Source organism: Lemur catta, chromosome 7, assembly GCF_020740605.2.
Source record: "Lemur catta isolate mLemCat1 chromosome 7, mLemCat1.pri, whole genome shotgun sequence".
Classification (NCBI taxonomy): Eukaryota; Metazoa; Chordata; class Mammalia; order Primates; family Lemuridae; genus Lemur; species Lemur catta.
The window spans coordinates 98,285,075-98,305,339 of NC_059134.1; the positions used below are offsets into that span (position 1 = coordinate 98,285,075).

The 20,265-nt window shown below is 36.7% G+C and overlaps 1 protein-coding gene across 1 annotated transcript; it reads left to right on the plus strand.

Moving 5' to 3' along the window:
- Nucleotides 1-1,516: 1,516 nt before the first annotated feature.
- Nucleotides 1,517-16,136, plus strand: MS4A5 (membrane spanning 4-domains A5). The gene is made up of 5 exons (XM_045558170.1): nt 1,517-1,775; nt 5,298-5,426; nt 6,962-7,018; nt 8,011-8,163; nt 15,995-16,136. Exons 1-5 carry the CDS (start codon nt 1,623-1,625, stop codon nt 16,103-16,105), a joined length of 603 nt encoding a protein of 200 aa, XP_045414126.1. The 5' UTR covers nt 1,517-1,622; the 3' UTR covers nt 16,106-16,136.
- Nucleotides 16,137-20,265: the final 4,129 nt, after the last annotated feature.

Genomic DNA, 20,265 nt, shown 5'->3' on the forward strand with positions numbered 1-20,265 from the left:
TGCCAGTGAAGAATAAAGGAATTGTAAACTTTGAGGCAATCAAAATTATTTTAAATTAAAAAAGAGGAAAAATGTTGAAAACATTGCACCAAGCATCTGTTATTTGTGAGATAATTTCCAACAGTCTAGACATATGTGTAATTAGAGTCTCAAAAGGAGAAGAGATAAAGTGGTAGAAAAAATATTTAAACAATTATTGGCAGAAATATTTTCAAAATTGATGAAAACCATAAATCCACAAATCCAGGAACCTCAGTGAGCTCCAAGCAATAAAGGAAAGGAAAATCATACTTGGCACATTAATGTTAAACTACGTAGAACCAATGATATAAAGAAAATGCTAACAGCAGCTACAGAAAAAAAAATTAAACAACAAAAAATTGCTGACTTCTCACCAACAAAAAATTGCTGACTTCTCACCTAAGACATTGAAAGCTAGAAGACAATAAAATAGATCTAAAATGCTAAAATAATAATAATAACGTAAAACTAGAATTGTGTTTCATGGAAGATAGGATAGATTCTCAAGTGGCTCCCATGATACCATGTTCTGCTGCTTACCCCTCGGGGAATCCCCTCCCCTTGAGTGGCACTTGCTAGAGGCTGTGATATTCGGTTCAATTAAGGAAGACCTAATCTCAATAAGAAACACCTGAGGAGGAGAAGGTAAAGTTAAAAATAGACACAAATTCTTCTCTTCTTTTCATCCATGTCCTTGCACTACAACGGTGCAGATCCTCCCATGAAGCTGTGGAGTCTATCTCCTTACCCCTTGGATCTGGGTTGTCTATACAATTGGCTTAGGTCAATGGGACATTAAAACACATGACTCAGCAGAGATTTGAAAACTATTTGTGAATTCAAGGAGAATTGAGAATGTGCCAACTGCCACATACAAGACTGAGGCCATCCTAACTCATCTAACTCTGGACACTTCACCAGCTGACTACAGTTGCATGAGAGAACCTGGTAGAGAAGAGCTGAGCAGTACCAGACCAGATGAACTATCCATACGACCGACAGAATTGTGAAAAAAAAATCAAGTGGTGGTTGTTTTAAGTCACTACATTTTGGGGGTTTTGTTACACAGCAAAAGCTACTAAAATGAGGTGCCAAAAACCCAAAGTGACAGGCTAAATGGATGCTATGTGTACTTTAAGAAGCAGCTGATTAGTTCTGTGGCCTGAGAATTTTGTCCTCTGTCTGAAGAAAGAGAACTGGAATAAATATGTGAGCATTTATTACAGTTCCCATTAGTTTAGGAACAAAAATATCTTTATATGTAGATCATCTAGTCCCATCTGGTCAATGTATATATGAGGAAGCCAAAACCAAGAGAGGAGACTATAACTTGCCCAAGGTCACAGTGAGCTCCTGACCAAACTAGAACTACTTGTCACATCCTCCTCTCCCCAGTTCCAGGCATTTTACTTACTAATTTTCTTGGGACCTTGACCAGTCCCAAGATTCTATGGCTCTGTGACTCTATGATTCTATAATTCCAAGACAGAGCGTGACAATGCCAGGGGTCCAGACAGCCTTGGTTCAGGAAAAGAACATAGTCTAGACTGAAGTACCAACTAAATCATTTTCTGCCACTTCAAAATATCAACCACACTATCATGGATTCAAGCGCTGCACACAGTCCCGTGTTTCTGGTATTTCCTCCAGACATTGTTACTCCTGAATCTGAGTCAACAAGCCTTTCAGCCGTGACCTATAGCAATCAAAGCCCCCTGCAAAAATTATTTGCTACAAAAATGAAAATCTTAGGGGTAAGTAAGACTTGCCCCTACATATAGTCTACTGAGGCAGGGGAAAGTATATGGAAAAATATCTAGTGGCACATGTTTTAAGTTATGAGCCAATTCCAACTTTTATTTCTATTCAATTCAGGAGGTATGGATCACACTTCTATTTGATTTATGTACAAGATTTTGTGGAGAAGAAAATACAAGATGCGTCAGACAAGGTGCCTGGGTTCTTGAAAGTCACAGTCCCCAAACTGACCATTGATGAGATTTTTCAAGTCAAGTTCAGAGGGAAAAAAGAAAAAGAAAAAGTAAAATCAAGTAGTCAATAGACCAGATTCTGTATCCTAGGTTATTGTATTCTACAGTTGTATATTTCCCCAATCAAAAATCAGAATTCACAGTTTGACAGTATAACATGGTATTTTTATGTGTGGGGCTTTTGCAGAATATCCTCTTAATAGCTTAAGTGCTCATCTTTTCATCCATACATCTAGCCATTCCATAAATATTATTTTCTTTTATTTACCAATTCTTATGTAAGACAATGTGGGCGGTTAAGTATGTTTGAGGCTGTAATATTACCAATATCTTTGAAAACATTTGCCCATTCAATCCCCCGCCTCTAAGAATGGAAATTTTTTAAAAATTAATCTTTTTCAGACAGAAGGAAAGAAGTAGAGAAAGATGGCCCGCCAACATGCATAAGGGGACCACCAGTCTAAACTGCTTTAGCATCTATTCAAATATGATGGAATCCAAACTTCTGCTAAAGAGTTCAAATTCTCTTAACAAATATTAAACTTGATGCAAGGAACTATGTTAGACATTGTGGAGCTTACAGAAATAAACACAAACTAGTTTTTCTTATTGAAGAGAATAAATATACAATTCAGAAGTAATAATAAAATGAAAATATTAAAAACTACATGTCAATGGAGCACCTAATAAGATCTATAAATGGTGCTGGTGATGGTGGGGGACCCAGAGAGAGAACAATTACTCCCAGCTAACAGGGATGAGAAAACGTCACTGCAAATTTGGCATTTAATCTGGGCTCTGAAAAAGTGATGGTATTTCAGTAGGTAAAAATGAAAGAAGAGGAGGGAGACAAGATATTTCAGATGGAGAAAGCATCATAAACAAATGCACATGGTAGCATAGTTTGGGAATAACAAAGGAGAGCTGGGACAGATCAAACTAGATTTAAAAGATGTAAGAGGAGGAAAAATAATAAGAAATAAGAAACAACTAGGATGGATAAGTAAACTGTGGTACATCCATGCAATGGAGTACTATGCATGTCAAAACAAGTGAACCATCAAGCCACAAAGAGATATGGAGGACAATTAGATGCATATTGTTAAGTGATAGAAGTCAGTTTGTAAAGGCTACAAACCATATTTCCAACTACAGACATTCTGAAAAAGACAAAACTGTGGAGATAGTAAAAAGATCAGTGGTTGCCAGAGGAACTAGGGGAGAGAGGGAGGAATGAATAGGTGGAGCACAGATGATTTTAAGGGCAGGAAAACTATCCTGTATGATACTGTGATACTATAATGGTAGATACATGTCATACATTTGCCAAAACTCATAGAATGTACAACACAAAGCAAAGTGAGATAGCAGGGGAGGCTGGGGATGCAGAAGAAGGGGATATGGGAACTCTGTTTTTCCTACTCAAATTTGCTGTGAACCTAAAAGCCTGTTAATTTTCATAAAATGGGAAATATGATAAATTTTGTTATGTATATTTACCACAATAAAAAATACAAAAAATAACATTAAGAAACTAAGGAAAAAAAGAAAAAGAAATAACCAGGAAGGTACTTTGGAGAGCTAATTGCCAAGAATTCTATATCCCGTCCTTACTTAGATTTTATAATGTAGACAATTACTTTCCAATCTGTAAAATTATTAAAACTACCCAAGGAACTTTACAAAATATATGCCAGGTCCCTAAGCCTTGTCCCAGAACTGCTGAATCACAACTTGGAGGGACTGGGAAGCTAGAAATCCATATTCATAAAACAATTCTCTGAGTGAATCTCATGACCACCAGATTTGGGAACTATTTTTCAAACAATATTGAGAGGAGTAACTGCATTGGAATCCTGTTTGGGAATCTTATTTCAGCGCTGATACAACATTGGAATAGAGAAAAAAGATCGATGCAGAAAGGCCCGTTAGAAAACAACTTTTATGATTCAGATGAATGAGTAGTACATATCAAGGTGAACTTAGTCCCCAAACTCCCATTGCAAGAGCAGCATTCGCCGCTGTAATATTTAGAGCATCGAGAAGAGGAGGAGAATGTGCTTCCTGCGGATCACTTGCAAGAAGAGAAGAAAAGGGGACTGGGCTCTCATTACCCAATTTCTTCTTTAAAATTCATCAACTGTAGGTGGAGAAATACGTGGATGGAGGACTATCTCTACCTATATATCTATATGTGGGAGAGCCTTAGAGTGTATGAAACATGTGCCTCAACGTTGGCCACAACAACAATAATGGGGGGAAAAGTCAAATATTTATGATTTTGCAAGTAGAGATAATAGGAAATTTTGGCTGCCTTTTGATTGTTGGGATCAAGGGATGTTAGAAGAACAGAAGATGACCTTAAGACTTGCAGCCTAAGGAGATGGCACCAAAAATAGAGACAGGGAAGACAGAAAGATCGGGTTTAAAGGGAGAAAAGTGAGTTTGTTTTGGGATATATTGGAATAGAAAGTGTTAGTGGGATATTCAAGAGGGATGTTTGACAAAAACTAAAATTATGGGTCTGGATGTGACAAAAAAGTGATACCGTTTAGTACTCACCTATTCAAAGTGATAGTTGCTGTGGCAGAAATGAGATCACTCAGACTGAGAAGGCGGACTGAGCATGAAAGAGGGCAGAGGACACACACTCGTACGTTGCACACCTCTCATTCTCCGTGTCATTCTCATCAGTCCTCCACAGCTTTTGTCAAATCGCTGCTTGATGTTGCAGTGCGCCACAGGTGTGGCTCAGGGAGAAAAAAAATAAACAGAGGGTCCGAGGAGTGCTCTGGGCCTGGGAGGACAAGACTTCAACAGGCTCAGCGCATCAGTCATCTCCGGGAGGGTTTTCTGGCAGTCCCCTGCTGCTTGAGGCCAGGCTGGAACAGCGATTTAGAATTCAGTGCTTCCCAAACTTTCACATTTATGTGCTAGAGTAGAAGAGCTTATTAAGATGCAGATTTCTCAGCCTCACCTGGAGATTCTGCTCAGTAAGTATGGGATAGGGCCTGATGGTTTGCACTTCTAGCTTCCAGGTGATACTGATGTTGCCAGTAGATGGACCACACCTTTAAGAGCACTGATTTAGATCATTTCACTTATTACCAAATACCGTATAGGGGGGATTAAGAAAATACCCAGGAACGTCACAAAATGGCTTCTATCCTTCCCTTATTTACAAAAGTGGGTAAGTGCCAAATACTTTCAACCAAAAGAAGATCTAAACAGAAGGGAACTCACCACTTTGCTTTTTCTCACCATGACTTTTTTCTCTGTTTACAGACTACCCAGATCCTGTTGGGAACTATGACCTTTTCTTTTGGAGTCATTTTCCTTTTCACTTTGGCAGAACCATATCCAAGGTTCCCCTTTATATTTCTTTCAGGATATCCATTCTGGGGCTCTGTTTTGGTGAGTATAGTCAATTGAGTTCAATTTGACTCCATGCCAACCAGGATGTGAGGGGATTTTTTTGTTATGAAGTCAGCTAGATCCAGTTGTATGATATGCTTAGAAAACTACAAAAAAAAAAAATTAACCTTGTTGAAATTAATTCATCAAAATTCCTGATATTCCATCACTGGGTCTTGAAGATCCTTTGGGAATATTCCTCTGGGTCTCGAAATTGTTTATTTGTCCATTCATTCATTCAAAGTCAGTTACTATCTATTATAAGCCAGATACATAGAGCCAGGCAATGAGGATCCAAAGGTTAGTAACACATGAGCCCTTCCTTCAAAGGGCTCTCAGTCCAACAAGAAAGAAAATGCGTAAACAGGTCATGTCAAGGCAGTGTGTTAAATGATATCACAGAGGTGCAGGAAGTGCTTATGTAACAGGGACCAAGGAGCACTTTACTCTTTTGAGAAATGGAGAAGCAGCAAGGGCTTCTCAGGTATACCTTTTGAGCTGCACAGAGGCATTTATTTAACCACATTTAAACACATTCAATAAACATTACTTTAGTGCCTAATTTACTGCCAGAGAACAGGCAGGGAGTATGGATTCAAAAAAAGGCAGTCTCTGGTCTCAAGGTCTCAGTTCAGTGAAGAGTCAATTACTACAGGGTGTGATGAGGGATGGTAGAGGCCATAAAGGCTGCCTCATAGGAAAGGCGCTGACAAAACAGAGGGGACATTGCACAAAGACATTTCCAGCTTGACCAAGTTTAAAAAAAAAAATCAGTGCCATTAAAAAAAAAAAAAAGAGTGAGTGGTTAATCAAGTGAGGACACACGCAGAGGATGGGAGTAGGGGATGCCTGGGTGCAAGGGGTAGGGGGGATGTCTTGTTGCATGCCAAGAAAAAATATGAGCAAAAGGCTGGAGGTATGGGAGAGCATTTTCTATTCTGTAAACTACAAGAGTTCAGCATGGGGAGTGAGGGTGGAAGGATGAGGCTAGAGAAATACAAACAGGCTGGAAATTTAAACATGGATGTACTGTAATCAGATTTAAAATTTTCACTAGACAATGGTGCTACCATATTTTTGATTCATGTCCATGAAAATTCTTAGAGGTTTTTAAGAATTACCAGCACATTAGCTGCAACCCCTTCTTCCGTTCCCATCCAAGAGAACACAATGGATTGCAATGAGATGGAATCCAGTCCCAATGGTTGCAAACTGATTTGACATCAGTGTGTCATGATATCAAAGCTGAATCCACAATAGCCGTAAAAGGAAGATGGATGAGAAAACCGAAGCCCAGTATGATTTAAAACTTTCTCATGTTCAAATAAATAGTGAGAGCAGATTTCCAGTCCTATGTTTTGTCCACTATTCATTTGCGGACAATCACACAAGGGAACACACCCCCTCACTGCCCTGAGGGTTCTGTGAAACCTAGAAGGAGGACATGTAAAGGAACACGAAGAGGTCTATTCTGTGAGAACTCTTTAACACCAGCCAACCACGTCCATCATTAAGGTATTTATTCTTTTTAACAGTTCATTAGTTCTGGAGCCTTCCTAATTGCGCTGAAAAGAAAAACCACAGAAACTTTGGTGAGTTCTATTTCCACTTTATTAAAAATGTACAACTTCAAAATAATTCATCCTGGCCTTGAAAAATACATTTGTAAAATCATTAGGCCACCATAATGTCATGCACTGTCAAGTACTGGTACCAATTGGTCCAGCGTTTGCTTCCTGTTTTCGTAGAATAAACCATGAGTGCTAGAAGAGAGTTTTCTAGGCCATCCAGTTGAATTCTTATTTTATATATGAAGACACTGAGCCATAGAGTAGTTAAATCACTTGTCCAAGTTCCCCAGCCAATTAATGGTAGGATGGGTCTCAGTGTTCCAGTTATTCATTCATTCTTTCTGTAAGTATTTCTGATATTTGCTCTATATGAGACACTTTGATAGACACTAGTTTGACTCACCTGAAAGGTGCACTGTAGATAACCTAATCAACCATAAGCAGAACCTCGAAATAAAGAACACAATGCTAATTAATGTAAAGTTGTAAGTCACAGATAAATTATAAGTAGGATATTTTTACTTTACTCAAAGAATCAAAGACATAAGATATTAATATGCCAATAAATGATTTTCAGCAAAGGGCATCTGTTAGTTTGTCATTTTAGGAAGAAATAAAAATGGCAGAGGAATGCAATGTTTAGTTAAACACATGGGTCTTAAAACAAAAATGCAAATATACCATGACTTTTACCAGAGCATCAAAATGCAACATGGCTACTTCCCCTGATACTTCCTTTGCCCCATGTGAACCCTCCTCCCAAGTGAATGGGAGTTGAATTAGGCACAGAACATGGGGATGGAAAGATTATTAAAAATGCACTGGATCTTTTTATTCTATGGATGAGGGCCTGAAGTCCAAAGAAATGAAGCAACTCACATATGACCACACAGCTGCCTTGTGGCATTATGATGCTGTGACTAAGACCTTGCTCTCTTGTCTACCCACCCATTGCTTTGTCTATGGTATAGGCTGGGCATGAGTCATCCTGTTATGTTCTGATTCTATTTCAGATGAAAATGAGCCAAATAATGAACTTCCTTAGTGCCCTGGGAGCAATAGCTGGAATCATTCTCCTCACATTTGGCTTCCTTCTAGATCGAAACTACATTTGTGGCTACTCTACAGAAAATAGTCAGTGTGAAGCTATTACCGTCCTATTCATGGTAAGTATGTTGCATTTTTAGAGTGAGGAGTAAATGGTTTAATCCAAATGACTTATTAGCAACCAGTCAGCACCATCCAGATGTTGTGGATATGCATATATTTTCTTTTATTCACAAACATTTATGGAATCCGTAATACTTAATAGACATTATACCAGGCATTGTGGAATAGAAAAATAAGCACATATAACTCCTACCTTTAGAAATCCACACATGAGTAGAAGAGATAATCCATATACACAAATCAGTATAATAGAAATATAAAGTGATATACTAAAAGAAAAATACAAGTACAGCAGTATGGTCACACTTCATAGTCCTAGATGTATGTTAGAATCACTGCTGAGTGTTTTATGGTTTATTTGGTTTTAACAGTTAGGCTGAACTTCTGATAAAGCATGGTAGATTTCTGCTCTTTCCAAAATATCACTAAAATTAGTGTAAAGGAACATAAAAAGTTTGAATTCGCATAGAGAGAAAAAAATAGTCAACATGACATCAAAAATTGCTGAGAGAACTGAAAACTAACAAGTTAATAGAAGTGAGATGTTTCAGGCCCAGCATGGCCCACGCCCATAATCCCAGCACTTTGGGAGGCTGAGGCAAGAGGATTGCTTGAGGCCAGGAGTTTGAGACCAGCCTGGGCAACACAGTGAGACCCTGTCTCTACCAAAAAAAAAATAGAAAAGTTAGCCGGGTATGGTGGTGCATACCTCTAGTACTACCTACTTGGGAGGCTGAGGCAGGGGGACTACTTGAGCCCAGGAGTTTGAGGTTGCATTGAGCTATGATGACACCACTGTACTCCAGCTGGGGCAACAGAGGCAAGACCCTATCTCAGAAAAAAAAAGTGAGATATTTCATATGTCAGGTTTACTGTATTTCAGAATAGCTAGAAGTTTTCAAATGATCCCAACATAAAGCAATGATGAATGTTTCGGGTGAATCTTGTTCCAGTTACCCTGGTTTGATCATTGTATGTTGTGTGCTTGTTTCAAGATGTAACATGTAATCTATGAATATGTACAATTATTATGTATCAATAAAAAAGAAAAAAAGAAAGATCAAAAACGTGTGTACAGAAAGTAAAGCAATACTTTTAAGGCAATCCATGGCTTACAGATACTATAAAATATAAAAGTTTAAAAAATAATGGTCCAAACATTAATCTCAGGAAGTTGGAAAAAGAACAGAAAATTAACCCAAAGAAAATATAATGAAGGAAATAATACATAAAGACAAGAGAAGAAATTAGTAAAAAAGAAATGCACGTGTTAGAAAGGATCAAAATAGTTAACAATTGGTTCCTTGAAAATGCTAATAAAATATACAAATCTTTTTTTCCCACTTCTGGTTACTTTATATCAGAGCATCTCTGTAAGTAAAAAACACTTTAAAAGTTGATGAACATATCAAAAAATACCCAGCTGTGTGAATACAGATGAAAGAAACCATAGCGGCCAGGATGCGAACTGCAAGGACCACGTCAAGAATTGTATGCACTGAAGTAAGCCCAAAATTCTTCCTCACTTTCCTCCTCAAGGTATTTAATGATTCCTAAGATTTACAGGATGAAAAACTCAGAAGCCCAATTGACAGAAAGCTAAGAGCTAAAAAGTTGAGAGATTTCGGAGGTCATGCACTATGGGGGACACAAAACTGTTCAGAGTTCACCAAGAAAGAGGAGTGGAGTCTGGTAAGCACCCAAGGATTTCATTTGTGAAGGAAGATTACACCCTAGAACTAAGAACAAAGGAAATAGGCCAATCTTCACAAAACTGAAATTCATTCTTTAATTATTTTGATTCAAGATTGGATCCACATACGCTCCCCTTAATCTAATTGTCAGATGGAAGAAACTAAATCATTTCTAGAGGAAGATAAAATAATTTAGAATTTTTAACATTTTCACATACTATATTTATTGGCTAAAAAAAATACTACACATATCAGAAGACAGGACTGAATGTACAAAAAACAAAAAGAAAATAATAAATAATAGAAACAGGTGACCCAGACAGTAGATTTATAAGACATAAACTCAAAAATAATCATGGCTGTCATGTTCAAGAAAGAAGGAACAAGTTAATAATATTACCAGATATCAATTGCCTATTGACGTCTATTAGAAAGAATAGAATGGAACTTACAGAACTAAAAACTATGGTCACTGAAATTAACCACTCTCAATAATGCTGTCAACAGCATATTAGACATATTAGAAGAGGAGTAGGCAGGAAGAGAATCAGTATAAAATAGTGACTCAAGCCCAAAAAGGATATAATGATGTAAAATATTAGGAAGAACATAAGTGACATGTGGGACAAAATTTTTTTTTAAATGTAACCTGTATGTAATTAGAGAACTAGAAAAGAGAAAATGCAGCAAAAGTAATATCTGAAGAGATAATGACTAATAATTTTCTGAAAGGAAAGAAAGACAAGACACAGATTCCAACAGTTCTATGAACCATACCCTAGGAAATACACAAAGAAAACTACGACTGAGCACGTAATAGTGAAATCGCTAAGGAGAAAAAAGATGGAGAGAAATTCTTTTTTTTTTTTTATTTTTAGATTTTTATTTATTTTTAACTCTGTTAAAATACATGTAACATAAAATTTACCATCATAACCATTTTTAAGCATACAGTTCAGTGGTATTAAATACATTCACATTGTTGTGCAACTGCCACCAGCATCCATCTCCAGAACAATGGAGAGAAATTCTTAAAAGCAGCTGGGGGATGGGTGGCTGGATTACATTATATGCAAAGGAACAAAGATTTGCTGTGAATTGGCTTTTCATTTGGAGGCCAAAAGACATGGAAATGACATCTTTAAAGTGCTAAAATAAAATAATGCCAACCTAGAATTCTGGGCATAGTGAAAGTGTTCTCAGAAAAGAAATAAAAATGATAACTGACAAACAAAATTCAAGAGATTTCACATAGAACGTTTTCAACAATTAACCATGTGCTGACCCATGGAGCAAATCTCAACAAAATTCAAAGGATTAAAATCATATACAGTATGTTCTTTGAACACAATGGAATTGAATTAAATGTCAATTAAAAAAAGCTAAAAAATCCTAAAACTATTTGGAAATTCTAAATTATGCAAGGCTCAAAGAAGAATCTACAATAAAAATAGAAAATATATTAAAAGCAAAATTATAATGAAAATATTCATACAGAATTTTATTGGATACAATTAAGATATGCTTAGAGGAAACTTTATAGCTTTAAATGCAAATATTGGGAAAGAAAATAGACTAAAAATTACCTAAATATCTACATCAAGAAGTTAGAAAAAATAATTAAAGAAAATGAAAAAATGAGATGAAATAAAAATCAATAAAACAATGAAAAGATCAATAAAGTTAAAATATGAATGTTTGAAAGACTAATAAAATTCATAAACCCCTAGCAATTAATCAAGAAAAAAAGAGAACACATAAATTATCAATATCAGAAAGTAAGAAAGATACATCACTACACACAGCTATTAAAATATAAGAGAATATTAAAAATATCAACACTATTATAAAAATAATTTGATGCTTTAGATGAAATTGACAAATTCCTTATAAAACCCACCTACAAAAACTATGTAAACTACACCTGCCGTAACTAATATAGGAGAAAATAGAACATCTGATTAGTCTCATATCTAATAAAAAATAAAATCCGTAATCCAAAAATCTCTCTCAAAAAAAGAGAAAAAGCAAGGCAATCCAGGAGCAGACTAATTCTTCTAAGCATTTAGAAAAGAAACAACACCAAATCTAACAAACACTTTCAGAAAATAGAAAGAGAACACTTCTCAACTCACAAGTATTTGCGTGAGGCTGTCACAAGTCTGACACTAAAATATGACAAGAACGTCATAAAATGCAGGAAAACTACAGGTAATTCCATATTGTAAACTTTGGCAGAAATCTGAAATAAAGTATTAGGAAATCAAATTCAGCAACTATATGATAAGATATCATGGCCAAGTCAGTTGATACCAGAAGAACACAACTGATTTCACATTCAAAAATCAATCAATGATAGACCTAAATGTGAAACCTTAAACTATAAAGCTTTAGAGGGAGAGCAAATATAGAACTTAGGAGAATATTTTCATGACCTTAGGAGGAGGAAAAGCTTTCTTAGAACACAAAAGGGAGTAACTGTTAGGGTGGAGAGTTAGTGCACACAGGTTTTAAGAAAATTTCTCTAGACAAAGATTAGGATAGAAAGAAGTTTATTTACTTTTCCCTGGGCAGAAAAGGGTTAATACAGTGTAAGAGAGGGAGATAGTGTTGGCAGAGAAAATCAGGTGGTACTCAGGTGAGAAACTCAGGCTTTTTATTTAGGGTGTGAAGAAGGTTTGTGGCTGTAGCCAAATGAATAGGGTACCGTGAACTGTTGCATCTGCTCCTTCTCTTCTTAGAAGAGGCAGACAACAGAAGTGGCTGTCAGAGATCTTGCCCTTAAGATATGATTTTGGGTAGGATATGAGGCCTGAAGTTTGTCCCCCTTGCTGTCTGTCCAGGAACCATAAAAGCAGATTCTAAAAGGCAGTTTTAGTCAATAGGTGATAAAAAAAACTTACATTTCCTTTCTGTCTGCTGGGCTCCTTTTAGATGTTGTGAAAACAGAGCCCCTCATCATGCCTGTCAGCTAGAGAAAGAGAGAGAGAGAGAGAGAGAGCAAAGAAAGGGAGCAGAGAGCTCATTTTTTCTGCTATTTTGCTAGCAAGACCGACCATCCTGTCACACTAACCATAGAGGAAAAAGACAAGAAAATGGACTGCTTCAAAATTTAAAAGAAAAGTGAAAGACTCAAGCTAAAACTACTTTATCAAAGACATTATTAAGAAAGTGAAAAAGCAAAGCACAGAAAGGGGGACAATTTCCCCAATATGGATATCTCACAAAAGACCCACATCTAGAATTTATTAATATTAAGCACTCCTGAAAATCAATAATAAAAAGGCAAAGGAATAAAAATGAAAATGAATAAGGCTTGAACAAGCACTTCACAAAGAAATATAGATAAATGGCTAGTAAGCATGTAAAAACGTGCTCAACATTATTAACCATCAGATAAATGCAAACTAAAATCATGATAAGATACCACTGCACACACACACCAGAATAATTTTAATTAAAAGGACTGGTAATACCAAGTGTTAGAAGGAATGTGAAGCATCTATGACTCTTACACATTTTTGGTGAGAGTGTAAAATGGTCCAACCACATTGGAAAGCTAATTGGCAGTTTTTAACAAAATTAAGTATATTCCTATTTTATGCTTCATAATACATACAAGAATGTTCATAGCAGCTCTATTCATGACAGTGAAAAATTGCAAACAATTCAAATTTAAATCAACAGCAGAATGGTTGAACAAATGGTAATTATTCAAATAATAGAATACCTCTCAGTAATAAAAAAGAAAAACGTACTGATACATGGAACAACATGAATGAATTTCAATTCATTATAGTAAGCAAACAATTTCAGACACAAACATAAATAGGTACATTTAATAAATGGTGTTAGAAATCAGAAGAGTGGTTGACTCTTGATGGGGTGGGAGGATTGATTGGGAATAGACACAAGAGAACTTACTGGAGTGCTGGAAATGTGCTATATCTTGATCTGCAAAGCAAAAAAAAAAAAAGATAAAACACTCATTTACATATAAACTTTGATATGGTTAGGAAAACTAGAATATATTTTTAAAGCAGCTAACAGCAACATTTTAATGGTTTTATACAGAGTGCATATAACTGATAAGAAAAAGTCAAGAGCACAATAAAGCAAAAGGCAAAGAATATGAGAAAGGAACTTACAAAAAAGCAACTCTAATGACCAAATATACTTAGTAGAGTGATGCTCAAATTCACTAGCAGTCAGAGAAATGCCAATTAAATTGACAATGGACTAATAGCTGCATTCATTAGACTGGCAAAAATTAAAGAGCTCTAACATTTATGCCTGGCAGAGACACGGTGAAAAGAATGCTCTTGTATATCAGCAGTAGAAATGCGAAATGTCACTACCATTTTGGAAAGCAGGAAGACAACATTTATTTATCTGAACAATACACACAATACACATACCTTTTTTTTTTTTTTTTTTTTTTTGAGACAGTCTCGCTCTGTTGCCCGGCTAGAGTGAGTGCCGTGGCATCAGCCTAGCTCACAGCAACCTCAAACTCCTGGGCTTAAGCAATCCTACTGCCTCAGCCTCCTGAGTAGCTGGGGCTACAGGCATGCGTCACCATGCCCGGCTAATTATTTTTCTATGTATATTTTAGTTGGCCAGATAATTTCTTTCTATTTTTAGTAGAGACGGGGTCTCGCTCTTGCTCAGGCTGGTCTCAAACTCCTGACCTCGAGCGATCCACCCGCCTCGGCCTCCCAGAGGGCTAGGATTACAGGCGTGAGCCACCGCGCCCGGCCTACACATACCTTTTAACCCAGGTATCTATCTTCAGAGCAATTAAGCCACCTATATATTAGGGTATAGGTACAAGAATACCATTGCAGCATTGTTCAGAGTGATAAAACAAACAAAAACCACAGAAAAGAAAAGGAGGAAGAAATCAATTACTTCCTGTCACTAAAGAATACATGAATGATGGAAAACTACAGCATGAAATATTAGGTGTCCATTTAAAACCACGTGGTTCTAAAATAAGCCTATAGTTACAACATAGTAGACAAATATGGCTGTAGAACAGAATGGTAACCACATTAACCTTTGCAACATCAGCGTAAAGTACAGCACTCAGAGGATTGCAAATCTTGACTGGCATAGCACTAGTGTCCAGTCTCTGGGCTACTGACCAGGTGTGTATGCCTATTTATGCTCTTAGTTTCCAAAATACAAAGCATTTTAAGGTCTTTTTTGCAGTGTTAAAAACAACACAAAGTGGTACTCCTAGCCTCTGCTTCTTGTATCTTCTTATGTCTCTTTTTCCATATGCCCCCCTTTTTCTGGGCCTGTAAGTTTTCTTCTTTCCCTCTTTTTCCTTTCCTTTTCTATATTTGCTTCTATCTTTTTCCTGTTCCTTCACCACCTTCTTTCTTTCTCCTTCATCAGACCACTTTTTAAATTGCATTTATTTGAGTGCAGATGTCTTTATTATAGAACGTCTTTTTTTTCCTTTGGGTAGATGCCTAGTAGTGGGATTGCTGGATCAAATGGTATTTCTATTTTTAGTTCTTTGAGGTATCTCCAAATTACTTTCCACAGGGGTTGCACTAATTTACAGTCCAACCAGCAGTGTAAGAGTGTTCCAATCTCTCCACATCCACGCCATCATTTGTTGTTTTGGGACTTTTTGATAGAGGCCATTCTCACTGGAGTTAGGTGATACCTCATTGTAGTTTTGATTTGCATTTCCCTAATGATTAGAGATGTTCAGCACTTTTTTGTATGTTTGCTGGCCATTATTCTGTCTTCTTTTGAAAAGTTTCTGTTCATGTCCTTTGCCCAAAATAAATAAATAAATAAATAAATTTTTGCTTCATTTTAAAAAAATAAATTGCATTTATTTGTATTTTATATATTTATAAAATGGAGTACTTCCTATATGTAATTTAGAAAATATATTATTTTGTATGACTTTCTCTAAGAAAATAACATGCTACATTATGCTAAAATAGCTGTATACTCCCAAGGTCCTCCGCTAATTTGGTTCCTAAGCATCAGGTACACTTGAAAAAAGTGGGGGAGCTTTTATTACCTGGGCATTGCTACCTCATTGTAATCAGAAAAACTGTTACTGGGCTAATATCATGACTTCACTATCTTTCTTTTTCTGTTACAGGGAATTTTAATTATGTTGATGACCTTCAGCATTTTTGAATTACTCATTTCATTGCCTTTCTCAATTTGGGGGTGCCACTCAGAAGATTGTGAATGTGAGAACTACTGTTGAATAACACTGAGAATAAAGATGCATTATAATATTTAGAGATGAATTCTGCTTGTTAGGAAAAGCCAAAAGGAGCATAGAATCTTAAGGCTGGCAACTGTTTAAAGCAAAGGGGAGTGACCCATGAGAGGTGGTTGTGGGGATATTTTGACTGATAAAACACATCCTGCCTCTTGGCAATGCCATCTCCCCTTCTCCCCAAATCAAATGGTCACCTTGGTGTCGTCACCTCTGTTAGCCATTCATTCTTTCAACTAAAGGACAGCAGATGTTGTCTTGCCTTTGTACAAACAAACATATGAACCAAAGCCCAGGGTCTGCGTGACACAGTCATCTCACTTCTCTGGTTCATGGCATCTCTTGCCGATTTCTCTAAGAGACTCCACCCCGTGGCTTCCACTCTGTTCTTGTGCAGAAAGATGAGTTGGTTAGAAGAATGGTTTGGCCTGCAAATTTTACATTACTATGACAAGATCATCAATGTTAAAAGCTCATCAGCTAGAATAGTAACTGAAGTTAAAACACTGAGGGCATATATTGGTGGAGCCACGATAATGTTCCAGGTATCATGCTAAGTGTTATTTATAGGTGTTTTATTCATTTAATTTCACAAAAATCCTAAGAGGTGAATTTTGTTAGTATACTCATTTTATACACAAGGAAGCTGAGCACAGAGAGGGTAAGCAATGTGCTCAAGGACACAAAGCTTGCAATAGCAGAGCCATAATATCAACAGGCAGTCTGGCTCCAGAGCGCAAAGCATTAATCCCTATACCAACATCTCTTAAGCTTTTCAGTCTCAGAATCTCTTTTTACCCTTAAAAATTATTGAAGACTCACTACATGTTAATACAAATAATATTTTTACTAAAATAACTATATTTTCCAAAATAAAATAGTGTGGAGAATGGCACTGATTTATATTTTTTCAAATCTCTTTAATGCAGTGGTTCCCAAACCTTGCTGCACATTCAAATCATCCACGGAACTTTCATAAACTCCAATGTACCATATACCACCACAAACCACTTAAATCAGAATGTGGTGAGACCCAGGTATCAGTAGTGTTTAAAGATTTCTAGGTGATTCCAATGCAGAGCAAAGTCTGGAAGCCACTGCTTTCCTCTAGCTTAGTAGAAAACAACTGGATTCTCTTAACAGCTTTTGCATTCAATCTATTATGATATCTCATGTTCTGTAGCCTGTGGAGTACAGCACTGAAAACTTGTGTAAAGGGGAAATAAGGTCTTAGTATTCTCAAGCCTTAAGATTTAATTTTGTTTGTCCTGTTGGGCTCTGGACTTACTTTGGACTTTTTACCCCTTAATGGATCCCCACTTCTCCCTTTTGCAATGCGAATGTCTATCTTATGTCTGTCCCACCATTGTACTTTAGAACCACATAACATGTTTGATTTCACACATTTACATCCGAAGAGCAATTTGCTTCAGGATGAATCATATCTTGAGTCTCACCCATATCTGATTTAGATGATATTTAGATGAGACTGGACCTTAGATTGTTGAATTGAAGCTGGAATAAGCTTTTTGTGGCTATTGTGGCATAATCAATGTATTTTGCATGTGAGAAGGACACAAATTTTGATGGTATTGTCTGAATGTTTGTGTCCTTCCAAAAGTCATATGTTGAAATCCTAATGACCAAAATGATGGTATTAGGAAGGGAGGCCTTTGGGAAGTGATTAGTCCTCATGATTAGGATTAGTGTCCTTATAAAAGAGACCTCAGAGAGCTAGCTTACCCTTTCTACGATATGAAGACACAGTCAAGACTGTCATCTATGAGGAAGTGGGACCTCACCAGACACTGAATCTGCTGGTGTCTTGATCTTCTTATCCTCCAGACCTATGAGAAATAAATTTATGTTGTTTATAAAAAAAAAGAAGAAATATATATACAGGCTTTCATTTCTGCTATGAGCTATTAATAGAAGGAGCTTCTGTCTACAGGTGTCACCTTGAAGGTAAGGGACAGGGGATGACAGGAAAAAAACTGTTAATTTTTCTTTTTCAGTAAGATGAATTTCTAATGAAAAATATTTGGCACCTGAGTGATGTTCAGATGTGTGAGGTTTGAGATACAGCATGGTAAGGGCTTTTAAGTCAGACTCGGGTTTAAATGTCATTTTGCCATTTAATGCTATGTGACTTGAACAAATTATTTAATCTTTGTGGGCTTTAAATTCTTAGACTAAAATGCCAGAATAATATCTACCTAATGGGTTTACCATGAACCTTAAATGAAATACATGAAGCGATTTTGTCAGTGCCTGGAACTCAGAAATTGCTTGGTAAATGGTAGTTTCTAAGAATTTGTAACTCAGATTTTCTTGCTTTCTAAACATCACTTATCATTTACTAGCTGTGTGATTTGGGGCCAGTTTCTCCTATTTCTTGAACTTTACTTTCCACAGTTATAAAACAGAATCAATACTATATGCGTTATAAGATTTTTACATGGGTAGTGCTTGACATTTAAGTAGGGTTTTAACTAACATTACTTTCCCAGCTGTTAAAAATGGAAAGTCATCCTTTAGAACAGAAAGAAGACCTCATAAACTATGAAGCTCTTAGGTACTCAAATTTGCATTTTCCTTAGTATGAATTATTTATAAGTACAACTTTGAGATCTTCTGACCAAATTCTATTTGCTATCAGATCTTTACCCTCACCTCTGAGAGACTTTGTGTCTCCCTTACCAATTCTCTGAAACCAAACCCCTCCAACAGCAGATAATTCTGGGTGCCAGGGCCTTGCTGAGCAGTTGGGAACGTGGCATAATGTGACTTCCTAATAGTGCATATCTGGTGACAATCACCTAGATGGGAGAAAGAGCCAAAGCAGAACTGTTATTTCTCATAGAACTGCAGAGGACATAGCAATCAGAAAAAGCAACTCTTCTTTCAAGGGACATGGAAACAATGGCCCAGCAAGGCAAGGACACAGATAATTATGATGTAGAATGGAATTTTCATAAGAGAGACAAAATGTTTTAAGGATTTAAAAAAAATGGAGTGCTAGGAGGTAGGGGGAATAAAAGAAAAATTTGTATCAGGCAAATACGAGCTACATAACAGTTGGCGTATTTTATGTAGACTAACAGATTGTCTTTTGGAAGCAAAAAGGCCACTAGATAATGACATTAGGCTTATTAATTCAAAGAGAAATATTTTCAATGTGTTACTGACCTAATAAAATATCCTCAAAACTGGGGGTGGGGGTGAAGATACATCAAAGAAGGTACTATTGACAAATCCAAATTGCAGTAGGAATTTCAACACACTGAAGCACTGAAAGGTCAATCAGTTCAAATCAGCAAAGACAAGGTAAACATTTATTCATTCATGCAAATTCAAATTCAAATTTATTTGGGAAGAATCACACATAGAACCATCTGAGTTATCTCAATGGCCACAAAGACCAGAGTAGCAAACAACCCAAGACTGACTGGGGGGAAACAGGACTTAAACAGAGAAAATGATACAAAAGATCAAGTTGTGCAACCCCAACTCAAGCTTCTCTGTACATTTGCCAAGTCCTGACTCTGTTCCCACACCCACTGAAACGAAGGCACATACCTCTAACCACCCCACAATCCTGCACTCAAATCTCAGGCCTCACAATCTCCCACAACCCACACCCTATATAATTATCATCCCTGTTACCAACCATTCAAGCATTTCACCAGATATGCATAGACCCACAACTAGAGTCTTAAATGGATGGTGGATCTTCTCTTTCCACTCTTCTTATCGTTAATAGCATTTCTAAGAGTTGACCGCATAGATTTTACTTGAGTATTCTTGGTGACAGCAAATTCTCTATTCAAATACCATTAGAGCAGTTCCCATAATGAACTTTTCTTCATTTTGCACTGAAATCAACCTCCCCAGGACTACTTCAACCAATTGGTTCTAACCTTCTTCTTCCAATCATCTACAAAACAGAGAGGCAGAGGGAGAAACAGAAGAGAAGAGAGAGAAATATGAATGAATCTCAAATTAGCTAACAGAGCTGCCACGTTGCATCACTGTAGATTAAATGAACACATAATTACTAACTATAGCTCTGTGTCTCTAATAAAATAAAACAACGGACAAGGAAATTAAAAAGTCATTAAAATTCAACCTATGAACATACAGTT